Genomic DNA, 19494 nt, shown 5'->3' on the forward strand with positions numbered 1-19494 from the left:
GCAACTAATTACGAACACCCACAACATCCGAGAGCGCGTTGGAGGGGCTGTCTCCCTGCAGAACTAACACACGTTATCACCCTCACCTCTTGGTGCCCACCAAGCCAGACAAGCGCAACATCTTCCCCTCTCCTCCGCACACACCCCTGAACAGCCGTGGAGCAGCTCGTCCTGGGCCCATCAGCTGCCGAAAGCCAGCACAGGGGCTCTGCCTGCACTAAACCCTCCTGGTCAAACATCCCCGAGCTGAGCCAGCGCAGGCAGGGAGCACAGGCTGGCAGCAAGGGGCTGGGGCCATCAGCAAAGCACCACTCCTCCCAGGACCCACCAGCGGCTCCGTACTGCCAAAAGTGAAAGCTCAGCTCTCCAGAAACTCGTTTACCGCATCGTGATCCGCACTTCACTTTCTGGCCACTTTTCTTCTCGTACTGATGAGAAGCTTCATGGGGAAAACATCTACAAGCAGCTTGAGAGTTTCTCCTTTTTCTTTTGCTTAGCACTTGAAGGAAAACAGCATGCTGGGGAAGAATTCACTTTCCTCAGCTGCTAGAAGACCAAAAGCCAGGGCTCCAGATCCATCAGGAAGAGGTTACAAAGCGTTTTAATGTGGAAGGTGAAGACTGGTGGGAGTCCCTTAGGTGGCGGGGGAAGGGTCTTGCTTTTGCAATCCTGTTTTCCCCCTGGTTTTCTCTTGCAGCCTCGCAGGACAGTTCTAGTAGCTCTGATTTGTGTTTCAAGTGATTAGTCACAGGCATCTTCCAAGGAACACAATACAGCAGTGATGTCCTGTCGCCGTCCGTCTGAACACCAAGGGACTCAGTAACACAACGTCCTCCTGTCCGTCCTGATTCCCTTCTCAAACAGAGCAAGGTCAGCAGCCACGAAAACCCAAACCAACATGAAACGCGGAGCTGCAGCCACAGACATATCTGCCCTTATCTCGCTCCCTCCACCCCCCCTGTGCTCAGGTCTGCCCCTCCCCACGCACCAACATTCCTTATCGAACAGAATAACCTGCAGAAGGTGGCTGGAGCTGCTGAGGACCCCTACCTCCCACGGATGTCCCTGTTGCCTGTCCTTGGCCACCCGCACACTGGCACATGAGGAGCCACGTGCAGGTCCGGGGTCTGGCATCCCACGGTGCCGAGGCGCGGCGGGCACTGCTGGACCTGTGGGGTCCTACCACGCTGCAACTGAACCGATGCTGGGCCAGTGCAGGATCAGTTCTAGGCAGCAAAACACTACTGTGGTCCAAGAGCTCGTACAAGTCACCTCCTCACTGAGCCTCCCCTAGGGACCACCATGGGCTCCTGCCCATCAGCTTGCCCAGAAAGGTCTGCAGGAAAACCTGCCCGTGCTGGCGCAGGGAGGGAAGCTCCTGCCAGCCCCGTGCTCCGCAAACACCTCTCAGCTGGACCTGCAGACTGCGGAGGAGGTGGCCTGGGGGTAGAAAAGGTCTTTGGAGGGAGGGAAAACTTCGAGGCACCCCAGTCTGACGCCGGGGCTCAAGGAAGCAGCGTCCCAGGCTCAGGCAGGTCCCTTCCCATGGACACAGCATCACGTCGGTCCCCGGGCACCCTGTGCAAGTGCCACCGCTCCTTCAGGCCACCGAACCGTGGGCTCTGCTGCGCCGAGGAGCCCGGGCCGGCGGAGGCTGGGGGTCCACCGGCGTGTGGCCAGATCGCCTTTCAAAGGCAGCAGTCCCCTCCCCCAGCCCCTCCGAGTCAGAGCCTGTTTTGCATTAACAGCATGACCGGGGAGGCACGGAGGCGTCGAGTGTGATGGACGGGAGAGAGGAGGCAGAGGGCAAGGCAGGATCCTGCCCTTTGGTAACCCAAAGCACATCTCTGGCACTCAGGGATAAGGCGGAAAACACAGCATGGTGGGAACGGCCTGAAAACGAATTCACAGGCTAATGAGCATGTCCAGGTTAGTTCACCCTCCGGGCGGGAGCGGGGCTGGGCCAGCGCGCAGGCTTGGACAATGGTGCTGCAGGGCAGCCCTGGCAGGCAGACAGCGCCACGGCCGCCGGGACAGCCCTGCTGGCACCGGGGCAGCCCAGGTCATGCGGCAGCTGATGCAGAGAAGTCCCCTTGGAAATGCAGCCTCTCTGTAAAACCAGGGATCGCAGCCGGTGCATCAGGAGCAGTGTGGTCCCGGGCTGCCCCTTGCCTGGGAGCCGCCGGTGGCGTGAGCCGTGTTACCAGCGTACCCTCCACGTATGTTAATTAGGGTGAGCCTGTTTGATCACTGAACTCCATCAGCCTGAAACATCTCTCTCATAGGTTCTGCTTTTCTGTAATCTAAACCAAGGCACCAGGTGCAGCTCCTCTGCAGAGCCGCCAGCGCGGCCGGCTGCTCCCATCGGGGGCGTGAGCAAGCCCCGAGCAGGCCACGTTAGCAAAAGTTTAATCAGCCAGACAAACGCTTGGCTCTCCTCCCCGGGCCCTTGCCTGCCCTCGCGCTGCACAGCGAGGCTCTGCCTGCTCCCAGCATCACACAAAGGTCGGTCGGCGCTGGGCAATCCCCACGGCGGGTGGGATTCCTCTCCCCGGCCAGGCTGCAGCAACGCCAGGCTGCAGCAGCACCAGCCAGGAGCTGCGTGGCTGCAGGGGTGCTTACAGCCCGCTTTGAGCAAAACAGGGCAATGGCCAAGGTGGAGAGCAAACAAAATACCAGCAGCGCCTGCTGCTCACCTGCCTGGAGAAAGCAGCAAAACACACATTAGATCTGGCACATCTAAGCTATCTGCTGTTCCCTTTTTAACTTAAACTCTTCAGGCTGGGGAGGCAGCACCAGCTTCCCGGTCTGGATCCTGCAGGGCAGAGCCCCGTCCTGTCCCGGTGCACTGGGGACAGCAGTGCTTACAGCCCGTGGGGAGCGCCGAGGTCCTGGGCGAGGCGCAGCTCCAGCCCTGGTGGATTGTGCCTCCGCTTTCAAACGAGCCCGAAAAGTAGATGCACGCTCCAACGGCCAGAGCAGCCCGCGGTGGTTTTATTACTTTATTCCAGCTTTGAAATGGAACTGAAAACGGAGCCGAGCCTGGCAAGCGCCGGCCAGATGGAGAGTGTCACCAAGTGCATATAACTGTCACCGGCTCCCCCGGGGCTGGCCCCCACCGGGGATGGCAGGGGATAGGGACACAGGGCAGCGGCCCTGGGGAGAGAAGCGGCACAGATTAACCTTCGCCCCCCCATTCTCCACGCAGCCCATGCCCCCCCGGGCCTGTGCATGCACATGGTGGAGGAGCCCAGCGTGCAGCCCCCCAGAACGGCGGTAGCCGCGGGCTGTGCCGTCGATGGCGATGGCAATAAAGCGGCCAACAAAGCGGCGCGGGGACAATGCGGGCGGGGGGCGCGGGGCCACGGCCACCGGTTGCCCTGGAGACCCCAGCGGGGCTTTCCGAAGGTATTTCCTGAAGAAAAAGCACACACATGCCCGGCAGCCCCGCTAATCCCAACAGGAAGCGCTTACCGGGACGCAGGGATTGGCTTCTTTCTTATTTAAAAAGCTCCTCGCCCTGCTGCCCCCCCCCAGCCTGGGCTGCGCTGGGGGGGGGGGAATGCCCCGAGAGGGGGATGCTCCCAGCAGCATCCCTGCACCCCGGCTGCTCTCGGGGCGATGCACATCCCTGGCTCCCCTTCCCTGGGGAAAGACTGCAGCAGGGAGATGCCAGCAGGCAAGCATGGGGGGCTCAAGGCACCCATGGCTCTTCCTGGGGGGGCTCAAAGCACCACTGGCTCTTCCTTGGGGGGCTCAAGGCACCACCGGCTATTCCTGACGAAGCCAGCCCAGGAGGTAGCGGGCTTCTCCCCACCCTCTGGTCCCCGGATGCTTCCTCCGGCAGGGAGAGGGAGATTTATGTACTGCTCCGGGCACTCCCGCTCTTCCTAGCCTGCACGTCAAATGAAGCAGCACTTAATTAACAGGCGTGTTGGTAGTTTGCAAAGCTGTCAGAATAAATCCACCCCTTTCCCCCTGGGGACACCCCCGGCCACGCTCAGAGCTCTGCAGCAGAGAGGAACCCTCTGGGGCAGCAGCTCGGGCCACAGACACTCACCCATCGGCTCCCCCCAGGCATGGGACAGCCGGGGATCCTGCCCATCCCAGGGGGCACAAGCAAACACCCCAACCCGCACACGTGCCTATGGCTTTTTGCAATAACCGCTGGCTTTGCCTGGGCCCTGGCTCACTGCCAGCGCAGGCAGAGTTTGCATTCCTCTCCCCACATCTCTTCTGAGCAGCCCCGGGCTGTTGCACATGGGGGGGCTCGACAGCCAGCCAGCCCCCAGACACACGGACACCCCCTTGCACCCCCCTCACGTGGCTCCGCTCACCATGGGGCAGCTCTCCAGCCCAGGCTCCAGCAGAGTGCTGCTGCTTTTCCCAAAGACTCATATTTCTTTTTTTCCTCCTCAATTAAGGGCCGGAGTGACAGCATCCGAGTGGAAAGGCGGGAGGCAGGGAACAATGCCTGCTCAACAGGCTGGGAGGGGAAGGCCAGCAGCGTGATGCCCCAGAGGACACGGCGATGCCCCAGGGAGCTGGGGACAGAGCGGCTGCAGCAATCGGGGTCTGGGGGAAAGGAGGGCTCGGAGGTGCGCGTGGGGGCTGCGGGGCCCCCCCCCCGAGCTCCGGTAACAATCCTGGGCTGCTGCCATCAACAGCAAAAGTGCAGGAGGCTTCATGGCTTGGCAGGGGATCTCTAAGCTGCTCCTGGGGCTCCAGCAAGGAGTCGGCTGCTCCAAACCTGAACCCCTGGGGCAAGGGGTGGTGAGACACTGAGAGCTGCAAAAACAAGGTGGGGGGGGCTGGACAGCAGGGAAATGGGGAGGGGAGGACAAAGCCAAGGGCCAGCAGTCCACCCGGGGAGCAGCGGGGACAAGCCAAGGACCCTCGCTGTGCCACCTCCAGGGATGCTGTGGCTGGTGACAGCATGTCCCAGGCTACAGCTGTGCCAAAGAGCCCCAAACATCTTTGCTGCTGGGGGGGGGTGGGTGGTGCAGATTACAGCCTCCACGTTCACATGTAATGCTCCTGCCAGCACTGAGAGAGTTTTGGGGAGAGGAGGAGGCAGCACAGCCCCATGCTCACAGAGGTCCCCAGAGGTGCCCGGGCTGAGCACTCTCCCGGCCCCGGACTTTTGGCCTCCGCTGGGTCCGGATCAAGACCCCCTGGATGAGCCCGGCACAACAAAGCCCTGCTCCCTGGGAGCCAGGGCCCCCGCTGGCCCCGCAGATGGGGCCGGGGGGAGGTTAAGCCTGTGACCAGCTGGGCGGACAGCGGCACCGGGAAATGGGGCAGCCCTCCGCCCCCTGCCCCAACGGGGACCCTGAGCCTCTTGGTGGGGGGCTGCAGCCCCAGGCTCCTCTACAAACCCCCGCCCCCACTCCGGAGGGCAGATGCATCCCCTGGGAAAGTATTTGCTGCACCAGGGTGGCTGTTGGGGCTGAGCGTGCCCCAAAACAAGCTGCACAAGGCAGGACCCCCTCCCTGGGACACGGCAGTGCCTGGCTCCCCACGAAAACCTGCTTGGCTGCTTTGCACCCCCAGCACTCCCCAGGCAGGGATGAGGCAGACCCCGAGTGGGTGGAAATGCCTGAACAGCGCAAGGACAATAGCAGACAAGAAGAGAGGAAAAAAATCCCCTCGGCAATTTTCTGCAGGTTTCTATTTAACCTGAAGACAAAGACTGGCTTTGTGAGGGAGGGTGATGGAGGTTGCTCATGGAAATTTCTTGGCTTTTCCTCTTAACTAGGATTTTTTTACCACCTCCAAATTTAGGTAACTATAAAATGCAGTAAGTGCCCATTAATATTTTATTTGCTGCAGATTTTTGAGTAACAGGAGCGAGCCCCTGACAAAGGCAGAGTTCCCAAGCCCCCTCCCCACACCACGAGGAGAGGCGGGCCAGCAACTGAAAATCCTCCTCTGCAGCGAGGCAGGGGCCGCTGGCCGGGCGCGGGGGATTACTCACGCCCTGAGAAGGGAGCTTAGCTGCCTCAGAACTGGGAGTAAACTGAAACCCCATAAACATCCAGAACAAAGTCCGGGAAAGCTGCTGCCTCTGCTGCGGAGGGGACCCGAGCACGGCCGCTGCTGCCCCCCGGCCGGCGCAGGCGATGCTCGTGAGCCGGTGGCAATGCAAGGGGAACGACAGTGAGCCCAGCCTCGGGGACATGATGCCCCACAGCATGGGAGCTGAGCCCCCATGAACACCCCGTGGGACCCCAAACTCCCCCAGGGCTGGATCCGGAGCCCGCCCTGGCCGGTGACCTGCAAGGTGCCGGCGGCGCGGCCCTGGCTGCGGGTCCTGGCCCAGGACCGGCTCTACCCATCCCACATGTCCTGCCAGGAACATTTTGTTCCCACCAGCCAGCCCCAGAGCCAAGGGACGGACTCTGCCCCAGCCAGGCTCCTGCTGTGGCACTAATTGGCCACCCTGGTGAGAACCATGTCGGGAAACGTTTCCAGAGGTTATTGTTAGCCCTGGCATGAGGCTGGCGAGGAACCAGCTCCTTCCTCTCCAACCTCTCCTCCTCCACTGCCGCCGCCTGATGCTGCTACCCAAACCCTCGGGGGGCTGCAGAGCTCCTTAAGCACCCTGAAACCCACCTTTGCTCAAATTAGCCCTCAGCCTGAACACCCCAACAGCTTTCCCAACGTGATAGCCAGGGCTGAGGCTGCCAGCACCACTCTCTCGGCGGCATGAGAGCCATCCTTACCCCAAACACTGTGAGGAAACCTCTTCCAGGAAGAGCAATCTCCTGAGAAAAACATGTTTACCACTGTCAGCTGCGTTATTTACAGAAGCAGGGAGTAAGCATGCCAATGGAAAAATCTCGGAGATGGTCCCCGTGAGTGATGCTTTGCCCGGGCTCCTCTCTGGAGCCTGCAGCTCCCCAGGGACCACGCACAGCTCCAGCTATCTCATGGGATGTATCTGTGACCAGGGTACCTGCTGCTCGGACCAGAGGCACTCACCCCAGCCCGCCGGCCACAGCATCATGGCATGCTTCCAGCCAGGACCACCCAGCTGTCCCCCACCGAGGCCGGTGTGGGGACACCAGCCGCAGCGCAGTTTGCTTGCTGGTGCCAGCTCCCGCCCTGTCCCAAGCCCTGAGCCGTGAAGGGACCGCGGGCACGGGGAGCGAGGCTGTTCAACGGGGCACCGTGCAGCACCGGGACTGTGCCGGCAGCACCAGCAATCAGCCTCTCAGGGTTTTGGTGGGAGGAAGAGGGAAGGGGGAATGAGCCTTAAAAAGAAAAGCAGTACCCCACAGACCAGACATTCTTGGGTAATTAAAACCAAAAGGCAGTAAGTCAGAAGTCCTACACGGCGCTGCCTGGTCTGTTTATTCTCTGCCTCACCAAGGGGAAGGCCAAGGCTTTGAAATGCTAGAGCGGTGCTTTCTATCGGGGCCAGCTGTCTCCAGGGCCAGGTGACCCACTCAGCCCATCCACTGCATCTCGGGATGCCACCGGGCTCCGGAGCTTTGCAGGGCTGCGGCAGGAGCAAACCCCCAGCCTGCCCGTCGCGGGCCACAAGCCTTTGCAAGGCTTTTAGGGGAAAGCAGTGATGAAAAGCGAGGGGGATGCCCTCATCTGCGGCTGTGCTCCCCAGCCCCAGCGACGCCTCACAACGGTGCAGAGATCAGGATTGCAGGAACTGCCTGAGGCAGACCTGGCTTTGAACCCAGCCCCGTGGGCATTCCCCAGCTGGAAGCAACACTGGAGCACCCCAGGGGTCTCTGCGGGGTGCGTTCATCCCACGCGCTGCCAGCTGGCAAAGCCTGCACCGGTACCCTGCACCCAAATCCTCGTCCCCACCTGCTGAGCCCAGGATCACCCCAGTGTCAAGCAGGGGTGGGAGAAGGCTTCACACTCGTCTCGGGGCTGCAGATCATCACAGGGAAGCAAGTGCCGTGACACACAATGACCCCCCTGCTGGGGACACAGCCCCCAGGGCTTTGTATCCTTCTCCAAACCAACAACGTCGGGTTTTGCCACAATTTCCCTCCAGGTTTAAAACGTCCACGGGCAACGCTGGAACCGTGCACGCACTTTTTGTGCCCACGCAAATTGCCCTCAGCAGACAACATGCACCACGTCCCCACTGGCACCAGTCAGCAGCTCCCGGGCGGCCACACAGCACCGTGCTGCTGCCGGGAGACGCGCCCGCGCCCCCGCAGCAGCCCCTGCGGCTGGACCTTGCACCAGCCTCTGCCTCTCCTGCAAGGGAGACCAGCTATCTTATCGCCAGAAGAGAAACGCAAAGGCCGAGGGAGCCGGGCGCTCCCCGGCGCGGCCGTGGTGGTTTGCTCGTCTTACCTTGGTCGGGCAGGGTGGGGGCCGGCCTGGCAGCTGAGAGCGCGGCTGTGACCAGCACAGCCCAAAGGATGAGGCACCGCCAGGTAAACATCCCACTGCTGCGGCTACTGCTCGGCGACTGGGCTCCGCAACTCCCACTCCATGGGGACCCCGGGCTGGCCCCGGGCGGGCGCGGGGGGGGTCTCCGCCGGGCCGTCAGCCCTTCCGAGCTGCGAACGAGGAAAGCAGAGTCAGGGCAGGGCGAGATGCATCCCCACATCCCACCATCCAGCCCCCTCTGTGCACAGCACAGCTCTGCGGGTGGGACGTGCTCGCCATCGCAGGCGATGCTCCTCGAGCATCCAGCCCAGACGACGAGATGTCCCCGAACCCATGGTGGCAGGTCCCCGCAGACCCCTCTGCAGCCTGAAGCGACCCAGCGCTGACTGGCAGGGTTATGTTTTCCTGCATAAAAGCGCTGATGTGTCGAGAGTAAAACCGCTGGCGAAGCAGAATGGAATGCAGCAAAATTTCCCAGAACGGTGGGAGAAATTTTCAAACTACGGTTAAAGAAAGAGAGATTTCTGCTCTCCTCTTCCTGCACTTAGTTTGTGCTGAAAAGAGGAACTCCCATAAAGATCAAAATGCTGCAAAATTTTTGAAACAAAAACCCCCTCGGCCCAAGCTGGGTCATCACAGTGTGGCAGCTCCCACAAATTTCTTAGTTTTCTTTAACTTTGCTCAGATGAAAAATAATCTCAAAATCTTGACAAGTTCCGTGGGATGGAAGAAATGTTTCTGTTGGGCTCTGAAAAGCCACTTCTCCCCTGTGCGAACACACCTGCAGGCAAATGCCTTCCTGCCTCTCTCCCTTGTTTCCACAACATCTTCTGCCCCAAACGCCCTGGACAGCGCCAGGACCCAGCCCAGGACCCCCGGGCACTCCAGGACCAGCAGCACCTTGCTCCGCTGTGGCTGACCCAAGGCTTCGCTGAGGCAAATTCCATGTATCCAGACCAAAATCTGACGTTGTCCATGTCACCGTGCACCCCCGGGCGAAGCAGATCCTGCTGCAAACCCCAGCCCCCTCCATCCCCATAGGATCTATAGGGCATGCACGCAGCCACCCCCTATGGAAACGCCTTCCTGGAGCTGAAGGGGTTAGCCGGCACCTCACCCCGCTCCCGCGTGCGGCAGATCTCTTTCCACTGACAGCTGTTTTCGGAGCGGCCATTTGGGGAGAAATCCCCCAGCTTCCACGGCCGATACTGCAATTCGCTCTCATCCCTGCCAGCTCTCACGCCAGGCTCTCCAGCCCACCCGTCCCCTCGGGTCCCCATCCCCTTCCCCTGACAGGGGACCGCTCCGTGCAGGGAGACATCAGAGCCAGGTTCTGGCACAGGGAGACCCAGCGGAGCCCAATCCCAGCTCAGGGTGCCCCGGGGATGTGCCCTCTACGGCCCTCATCCCTCCTTCCCTCTGACTGTCCCTCCTTCCTGCCACACTAGGAGCGTGGAGCTCTGCCAAAACACGTTTGAGGGGGACACTGGAGCCAAAGCCCAAGCCCAGCCGCCCCTGGCCAACTGTTCCCAGCAGTATGGATGCGAGCAAACCCCTGCACTCCACCCCCGCGACACATCTGCCACTCCGCAGAAGCCTGGGATGGAGGTCCTGACACTGGTCGTCATTAATTGTCCTACTGGGCTTTGCCGAAGAGCTTGCCGGCGAGATCCCTGCCCAGTTAATTGCACAACCCGAGCACGGCCGTGCTGGTCCGGCCAGGGTGCTGCTGGCAGCAGATGCTCCAGAAGTGCAAGGACCAGGGTGTGGACAGGATGATACCATCCCCGAAACCCTCCTCCAGGCTCTGGCAGCCAGAGGCCAGAGCACCTCCCCAGGGTGCAGCCGTACCTCCATGCCCCGTAGCCCTTGCCGAGTATCCTGAGCTCACCCCGTTCCTCTCCCCACTGACTCGTGCTCCCCGAAGTCCCGTGCTGAGCCGTTCCCAACCTGCTGTGTGAACAAGTGCTTCCTTTCGCCGTAAGACGTCTAAAGCATGCATTGTTAAAAACAGTGAGTAATAATTGTAGTGAGTAATAAGCCACTACTCATCCTCCCCACATACTTGGTCCGTCGGAGCTCCGGCCACCGCCTCTCCTGTTCCAGCGAGGGAGCGAGACCCTTCGCTCCTCTTGCCCGAAGTGCTGGCTTTTCCCTGGGAATGGGCTGAGCAGCCACCAGCGCCAGCCCCACAGGGCTCCTGTTTAACGCTGGGTGCCGCCCGGGGAGCTCAGACATCCTGAGCAGCCTCTGCAGCCCAAGAAAACCCAGCCGGGGTGCAGGTTTGGGGGCTCCGGCTGCCTCCTCCCTGCCCCAACTGCTCTGGCTCTGGCTGGTGCAGGAACATTTGGGACCCAAAGTATTGACACAAGCAGTCGGGCAGAGAAAAGCGGCACCCAGCAAACACTGGCGTTATCTCCAAGCGCCAGCGCTCCCAGGCGCCAGGCAGCACGCTTTAAAATAGTTATTGAATGTTAACAATTTATCAGGGTTTGGAAGGGGGAGGTGGAATTCTTTGTGGGAAAAAAAAAAAAGTCTTTGGTATTTCTGGAAATTATTTTCTGTCTCTAAGTGGTTTTGTTTATCGACAGCACATGCCCCCCGGAACATGCCCTAATGGGGAGCGTCTGCGTGGGCCTCCCGAGCCGGCCCCGCGCCGAGGGGAGGGAGGGAGGGAGGGATGGAGGGAGGGGAGCGCAGCGCCTCCAGAAGCAGCAGTTCCTGAAAAATGAGTCAGTGCTGGCTCGGCGCACAGCAAAGCCCTTCTCCAGATACACCTCGGAGCGGGCGCCTTCCAGCTGATTCAGGGGCTCGACAGCAGCATATTTCCATGGCGTATGGATCACTTGGCAGTGAAGAGCTGCCCCACGTCTGGGAGAGTCACTGGGAGGGAGAGGGAGGGAGGGAGGGACACGTGCCAAGATCCAGAGGGAGTGCACGACCAATGCTCGGCTCCCCGGGGCAGAAAGGGAGGTGGCAGCAGCTATGGCTTTGCTAGAAGGCAGACAGGTGCAGGACAGGGACGCATCCTGCACACAGGGGTCAAGCCAAGCATCCTGCCTGCTCCCCCCGGACAGGCTCAGCAGCACCCTAGGAAATCCTGGTGTTCAGAGAGGAGTGGATGCTAAAGGGATGGGGCAGCACAGACCCTTCCCTCCTTCCCAAGGTAAAAGGGAGCCTGGGGAGCCCCACGGCGCCTGCCCCTGCCCCCCTGGGGCTCCTCTGCGCCCGCTCGGCAAGGAGGCGAGGAAGCGGGGAGAGTGCTCCTACCTGTGCAAACAACAGCATGGCTCTTCTCTGTGTTTATACAGCTTTTATATAAATCCCAACAGGAAACCGTTTGCTCGGGAGGATGGCAGCCTGAGCAGGGTGGGTCTCCGGCTCCTGCCGGGCACCGTCCCCGCTACCCACGGCCCTGGCACACTGCAATTTACTGCTCAGGGGTGGATTCAAACAACTAAAAATGGAAGCAGTAAGAGAGGAGCCAGGGCTAACTGCCCCTCGGAGACCTGCCTCTGAGACTGCAATTACAACTGGTCATCACACCCACAGAGCTATTTCGGAGCAGTGACGGACACCCCTGTGCCCACCTGTGCACCCTCCCAGGGGCACACGCTCCCTGCACACCCGCGTGTCGGGGAAGATGCTCTCACACCGCCTTTGTACGCCCGTGCGTTCGTGAGAAGCAGCCTCATGCAATCTGTCTCCCCTGTTGTCCTCGGGAACACCGAGGGCTGCACTTTCACCTCTCGCCTCTCCCATGCCCGTGAGTCACCAGGCTGAGCTGTCCCAGAGACACGGCACAAGACGGGACCTTCCACACTCGGGCGGCAGCCTGCGCTGAAAATTTCTGAGCTGAGTGTAGCGGGGAAGCCCCTTCCCGTCCCACAGCTCATCCCCAGGAATGCATCCAAGGAGCCAAAGGCAGGAGCTGGTGCCGGAGCAGGGTGCGTGGCTGGGGCACCCGGGGCTCAGAGCCCAGGCTCAGCCTGGGGCTTTCTGCAATGCCGTGCTGTCCCGCAGGGGAGCCCCTGATCTGATCCCCCAGGAGCAGGCTCCGTGTGCTCGTGCTGCTGGCTGCGACAGGGGGGTAGCTGCTGCCGGTCGGCTCGGTGGGGCTGGGATGGCTCTGGACCGGGGCAGCTTTGCCTCCGCTCACGCAGCCGCCGCCTCCCCGTTGGAGCAGAGCTGGCTTGTGGAGCATCCACCACATCAGAGCGTCCCGGAGGCAGGCGAGCGCTGGGGTGCCTCGGCGCCAGCAACCAGCGTGTAACGCAGCAGGCAGAAAAACAACAGGGCAAGGCCAAATTCAACAGGGAGAAGAGTCTGAGCTCGGCTCCCAGGTCTGCAAGGCTTCAGGAGCCCGGGGTGGGGGGCTGCACACAGCTTGGGGCCACACGTCTCTTGGGGTGGAGAGGTGGTGACTGCCAGCGTGAGACCTTGCCTGGCACAGATGCACTCCAGCTCCAAAATACAGAAAGGAAACTCAATTTTTCTCTGAGGCTCAACACAAGCAGCCCTCCAGGCGCCCTTGGGGAAGAAGGGCACGCCAAAGGCAAAATTCGTGGGCAACACGGAGAAAAGCCTTTCCCTCGCCCAGCGCTCCCTTGCCCCAGCCAGCAGCTCAGGTCAGGAACCAAGTATTTGCTGAAATAAAAAGCAAACACAACTGCAAATATAACTACAGGGAAAAACTATAATGCTTAAAGCAGACGCATGCTTGGAAAAATAAATATCCAACTGTGCAGCACACATACTGCATTAACCCTTCCCGGCCATATGTGCTGCAGCCTGCTGCAAGGCCTTACAGCTACCCGGGGTATCTCTAGCACTGAGTTCACTGCACACTGTGGGCATCCAGCGGCAGGGGAGCCTGTCATGTGGGGCAGGAAGGATGGGGAAAGGCCCAGCCTCACCCACAGATCTCTGTAAAACCAGTTCAGTTTAAGAAGCATCCTCAAATTCAGGGATCCCTACCCGAGGGCTTGATTTTCAGACCTACAGAGCATTCATTGGTACCCGAAAATCGCCACTGGGCTGGTACCACTGACTGCTCTGGCAGCAGACTGGTCCCGGACAGGGACACTGGGACACAACCACAGCCTGCCATCCCCTGGAAGAGGCAGAGGCTTGTTATCCAGCCTGGGAAGGAGCTGAATGGGGTTTTTTCGCTACATTCAGCTCCCCCAAGGAAAGCTGCTGGGAGGAGAAGGACACACACTTCTCCAGCACGCATATCCCCAACTGTTCACATTTGCCTTCACGTCCAGAAGCAGAAGGTCCCCAGTGTGGGAGAAAGCTGAATTGCCGGGATGGGATGAGCATCTGCGACCCAGCCCCAGTCGAGTGGCCCCTTCTAGCAGCCAGGGCTTGGGGGGCCAGAGCATCAGGGGGAAACCAGCTGGGGCTGGAGGCAATACAGGTCCTAGTTCAGTTTACGTTTTTAGGTAGATAAATAAACAGGGAGCTCCAGTTCACACCTGAAAGCAATCTGAGCTCCTTCCCAGCACGGCTGGGGCAGGCAGCGCTCCCATGGCAGGCACCTCGCACGTAGCAAAGCCCGGAGCCGACGAATGCACACGTGGGATGCTTTTGGAACAGCGCTGCTCCTGCCCTCGCCCTGCCAGGGCAGGGACTATTTATTTTAATCCTCTCTGAGCAACACAACAAAAAGGCAACAGTGCATGCCAGCCACCACAGAGATTAAGGGAGGAAGTGCTCCTGTGTGGGGAAAATGGCTGCTAGCCAGAGCGGTCTGCGGGGGCCGCACTCCTGCAGCATCCCCAGGGCTGGGCAGGGTGGCTGCCCCCCTGCGCCCCCACTCCTCTGCACGCACACTCACATCCAGCTGGTCAGCACCCAGAGATCTCCAGCCGGAGCAAATCACCGCCTCCGCCTCAACACAAATCCCAATTTCACTCTGGCTGGGACCCTGGCAGACCAGCAGCCTCCGAGCCCATCTGTTTTACTAATGCAAGCAGTTGGGCAAACTGCACTGTTAAGGTTTAAACATTGACGGGAAGGAAGCTGCACCAGCCAGCCGTGACACTCAAGACACGGGGCAGTAACTCAACAATCCGGGCAGAGAAGGGAATCGCGAGGTGGCTTCAGTGCTCCTCGGTGTAACCCGAACACGTTACACATGGACACGCAGCCCCTGCTCCCAGCTCTGCTCCTGCCTCACACAAGGTTGCAGCTGGCTGCAACCGCGGCTCACGGCCCCAACAGCAAAAATCACAAACGCCGCAATCAAAAACGCCACCCGAAACCCACCCCGGTGCTGAGGGCTGCGCACATCGGCCCAGCAGATAACTATCGCATCGCACGCGTAGCCAGCCGCTACGCCACTGCCGCACTCCCTGCGCGTTCGCCATGTACAAACGAGAGCGATTCCTAGAGACCCGCGAAGAGTTTGGATAAAGGAGGCACTCGGAGTCCCCCACCGCCCCGCGGGCAGCTTGCAAACACAAAGGGAAACATAAACTCTAGGACCGCGTTATTCCGAGCACCTCCATCCTCGGTGACCACCTCAACGCCCCAGAATCCGAAATCTTAAACAAAACCAAACCCAGCTCCTTTTCCATCTTCTTCTGGAAGCCGCGAGGCTCCCGCTTTACAACTTTTCGGGAACAGGGGCCAGGCAGCAACTCGGAAAACAACCCCCAGCTCCCCGGCCGGGCTCCCCCGCAGCCGGGAGGGGTCTCGGGCCCCAGCCCGCCCCGGGGCCGGGGCTGCGGGGAGGTTTCCAGCCTCGGCTCGGCCCGAAGGACGGGCTCGGACCCGCCGCCTTTCAAAACTGCCGCCCGCCGAGCGGCTCCGGCCGCGGAGCGGCTGCAAACCGGGGCCCCCGCTGCCTGCAGCCCCCGGGGTCTGCAAACCGGGGCTCCCGACACACGCACACCGGACCGCCCCGGTGCCCGCAAACCCCCGGCTCCCGCAACTCGGAGCCCCCCCGCTGCCCGCAGACCCCCAGCTCCCGCAAACTGGAGCCCCCCCGGTGCCCGCAAACCTCCAGCGCCCGCAAACCGAAGCCTCCCCGGTGCCGGCAAGCCGGGGCCGTCGTCAAGCGGCCCCGCCACGGGCGACGGGCGCACCGGGGGGGTCCGGGGATCCCCGCGGGACGGGAGTGGTCCCAGGTCCCGGATCGGGCCCCCGCCGCCAGCCGCGCGGAGCACAAAGCGATGCCCCGCGGTCCCGCTCCCCGCCGCGGTGCCGGTCCCGGCCTCGGGCAGCCCCGGCCGGAGCGCGGCGGCGGTACTCACCGGAGCCCCGCGGGCGGCGGCGGCGGCGCGGTGCCCGCCGCTCCCGGGAACAATGGAGGGGAGCCCCGGCCGGGGCGAGAGGCGCAGCCCCGCCGCCGCCGCGCTCACAGCGGCCGCCCCATGGCGGGGCCGGCCCCGAGGTGGCGGCGGGAGGCGCTCCCGGAGGCGCGGCCGCCCCGACGGCCGCCGCTGCCGTTGCCGCTGCCCGCGCCGCCGCGTCCCCGCCGTGCGCCCGCCGCCGCCGGACTGAGCCGCTCCCGCACCGCCCCACCGCCTCCTCCCGGCTCCTCCCCCGCCTTCCTCCCACCCTCCGTCCTCCTCCTCCTCAGCGGCCTGATGGGGCTTGTAGTCGCCAAGGGGCCGTCCTCCGTCCCCCGTCCCCCCCCCGCCCGGAGCCCCCGGGCTGCGCTGCCGGCAGCCTCCCGCCATTGGGGTGCCGGGAGTCCCCACTAGGTTTTGCAGGCGGTTGTCACCCCGAAACCAGCCCAGGCTGCGCGTAGCAGGCACTCGCCGCGCCGTGATGCTCACCTCTCGCCCTGTTGCTCTTGGTTGCACCGGGGAAGCCTCGGGCCCCGTGCCGCAGGCAGAGGCAAAGGGATCACCTGCACCCCACTGTTTTCCTTGCCCAGCACCCAGTCCAGAGGCAGCAGCACGCAGGGAGCAGGTGTGGGCAGAGCTTTGGGCAGCCTAGAGCCCCCAGCCTAGCCCTTCTGCAAAGCAAGGCCCCGGGGTACCCACTTTCTGTGAGCAGATTTTTAAAGAGTTGCCAGACCCAAATCCTTCCCAGGAGCCATCCAGGAACCACCGCTGCTGCAGTCCCTGCCCCTTCCCGGCTGTGTACATCGGGCAACCTTCCACCAAGGTTTGAAGCAGGAACACAGCAGCTCTAACACAGAGCACCCCAAAAACTCTCTACGTGCACAGCAGCACGTGTGCCTTCTGCTCAGTCCCAGCTGGGACCACACTGGGTCCCCAAGCCAGAGAGCAAGGTGGGATATTGCCAGGCCAGTGAACCCAGCCTGTCTTCGGTACTTTCCCATGTGGGAGCCCACCCCACAGAGCCCCAGTTTGTGCAGCTCAGACGAGCTCCCCCAAAGCCAGGCTGGCTCAGGGCAACACAGACGGTGCAGGGCAGTTCAGCCTCTGTGCAGGAGGCACAAGCACGGGAGCAGCCCCGAGTCAGCCTCCAAGTCAGTCAGGGCATCCCAGAATGAAGACATCTCTGGCTGGTAGTGAAAGACCTGCGCGAGGCAATGTGTAAGCGATTAAGTTATAACAGGGAAGAGGACAGACTGAATTAGCCCTGTCAATCACCAGAGCTATATTTGAACCAAATGCTGGGCATCCATCTTCAGGAGCAGCCTCTTGCTGGTTCAGGCAACTGTTCAGCCTGCCATGCCAAGACCCACTGAATATTTTCTTTCCAGGATTACAGATGTGTGGACAGGGAGAAGGGGGGAAGGTAACACACCTGCTGGGACACTATTCTCCCAGCAAGCTGAACATGGGGAGAGTTTTGATGACATCAGGGCAGCAGAGCCAACCCCGGCCCCCCACAAGCACAGCTCACCCCATGCACCTTTGGGGTGGCCCAGGCAGCCGCTCACCCCCAGCCCTGCTTTCCTGTCCCCTCATCGCCTAACAGCCGGGAGCCAGGCCACTTTGTGCTGAAGGTGCCCTGCTAGCAAGGCTGCCGGGGCTCTGGCTGGGCACCCATATGAGCTGGGGGAGCTGCCCTGCACAGCAGCTCCTGACCACGCTCTCCTCCAGAGCAGCTGTGCCTCCCACTGAGGTTTTGTTCCAGACTTATTAACGTTGGCCCTGAAATGGACCTTATAGGATTGCACCCTCGTGATGGAAAGGGGACAGGTTCATACCTCTGCTGCTGCTGTTCCTTGGGGATAGTTATCTGCTTGACTGCATTAACGGGACACAAGTTCTTAGGCCTTTATAAGTAAAGGTGTTTGCAAATGGCAGAAAATGGGGAAAACCATCCCTGCTCCTGGGAGGCTGAAGGATTTGGCTGCATCCCTGGCCTCAGCATCACATTGGGGCTCAGCACAGGAGTGACCATGAGCTGTCACCATCTGGTGGCATAAGTGGAGCATGAGCAGGTCCTCCAGGATGAACAGGGAGACGAACGCTCCCCCAGAGTAGATGGGGGACTGCCGAGGGCCGTGGCTGAGACTGAGGAACAACAGGGCCCCAAGGACCAAGCTGGAGCTCACTGCCTGCCTGTACTTGCAGGGACGGGCAGGGGGCTGGGGGACTGTGCCTTGGCAGCAGCAAGCAGCACCAGCCCCTGCCGGCCCGTGGCCCTCCTCCTGGACCAGGGGGGTGATGTGCTGGGCTCTTCCACACGCATTTGCATTGGTGGTGCAATTTCGAGGCAATGCAGATGCTAATTTCACATGAACCTAGGCTTGTTTCAGTTTAGCTGCAGTTAATCAAGAACAGGATTAAGAAAAACTTAAAGTAGGTCTCAGTTACCACAACAGCTGAACAACTTACCATGTGTCGGGCAAGTCCCCGGGACAGCCTGCAAGCACCAGCCGGTGGGGAGAAGCATCAAACACACAGGTTCAGCTTAGCCAGGGAGGTTTACCGTGCCATCGGGTACTGCCCGGTGCTCAGCTCTGCCGTGGAAATTGGAGTGCCCATCCTGGGCTTTGTGCTGGTTTAGCAAATCCCACCTGAAACCCTATGGGCAGCAGGGCTGGGGCAGCTCGCTCCCATGGGAATGCTGTGTCCAGGCCAGGACGAGGAAGCCAAACAGTCACCAGGCTGTCCCGCTCCGGCTCCCCTGCTTCTGGTCACACCACTGCCTCCTCCAAATAGTGCTGCAGTTCCCCAGGCTGAGCTTGGGGGTTTTCCTGTGCTGCTGATGGGCATTGCTCCTAATGTGGGAGCAGCAGGTTCTCAATTAAAAAAAATAATTCTTTCTGCCTGGGAGAGTGAACCGGCTGCTGCTGAAAAGACAGGAGGTGGTAAGGCCTACGGCAGGCTGGCATGGACACCATGGGGAGGTGTCCCCTCTGCATCTCAGGGGAAGGTCTGCATCCCAGCAGAGGGGCTCCTGGCCTTGGGATGGCCAGTGTGCAACCATGGCCCAGACCCTGCCTCCACATGCGGTCCTGCCCCAGGCTGGTGGCTGTGTCTGGGATAGTGGCAGGGAGGTGGCTGGGAAGCGGGGGGACACTGCAGAGCTGCCCTGACACAGAAAAGAGCCAGAGAAAGAAAGAGGCTTGTGAGGCTGGGGCTTGCAGGGTTTTGTCTTGGCTGCGGAGGAACAAAGGCACTTGGGGAGTAGCTCCCCGGGGACTCCGCAGCTTTCACAGCCTGCCTGCAAGCCCTCCTTGTTCTCACAGCATGGGACCGAGCGTGGGGCAGGGTGCAGGGGTGGTACCTTCTGGCACACACGCATCCTCCTACCCTGCCTGCAGGGACACCCTGACATGCACCGTCCCATCTGCATCCCTGCGCAGGGTCTCGCATACACGCACACACACACCCTCCAGGCTCCATGTCTGCACGCTCAGCACTGTCAGGCTGCCCACCTCTGCCTCTGCTCGCCAACCCAAGGCTGTGGGGTGGCCTTCCTCTGCCACCCACCTCCACGCACCAGCTCCCAGATGCAGCATCAAGAGGCAGCAAAACCCACCACAGGGCAGATCCACACCATCCCCGCAGTCAGGCATGGGAACAGCAGTGGTGATGCCCACGGGCACCAGCACAGCCCCTGAACCGGGGCTGGGGGAGCACCCTGTCCTTCCTCAACCACCCAGGCAGGTTTCCCTGTGTCTCCGGAGTGGTTCTAGTGGGAACCGGAGTGTGAAGAGGGGGCACAGAAAGGGCTGAGCTG

At 61.3% G+C, this 19494-nt stretch overlaps 1 protein-coding gene across 6 annotated transcripts in view; it reads right to left on the reverse strand.

The window, feature by feature from the left end:
- FGFR1 (fibroblast growth factor receptor 1) overlaps window positions 1–15680 on the reverse strand; it is a 31220-nt gene extending 15540 nt beyond the window's left edge. For 5 of the 6 annotated variants that reach the window (XM_076358907.1, XM_076358904.1, XM_076358903.1 and 2 more), the window contains exon 1: window positions 8332–8484. In XM_076358907.1, coding sequence (XP_076215022.1) covers window positions 8332–8422 — 91 coding nt within the window. In that variant the 5' untranslated portion in view covers window positions 8423–8484. Of the gene's footprint in view, window positions 1–8331; window positions 8541–15632 lie in introns of those variants that run through there. The other variant, XM_076358906.1, reaches the window with a different exon arrangement.
- Between the last annotated feature and the right edge of the window lie 3814 nt (window positions 15681–19494).

Source organism: Aptenodytes patagonicus, chromosome 24 (assembly GCF_965638725.1).
Source record: "Aptenodytes patagonicus chromosome 24, bAptPat1.pri.cur, whole genome shotgun sequence".
NCBI lineage: Eukaryota > Metazoa > Chordata > Aves > Sphenisciformes > Spheniscidae > Aptenodytes > Aptenodytes patagonicus.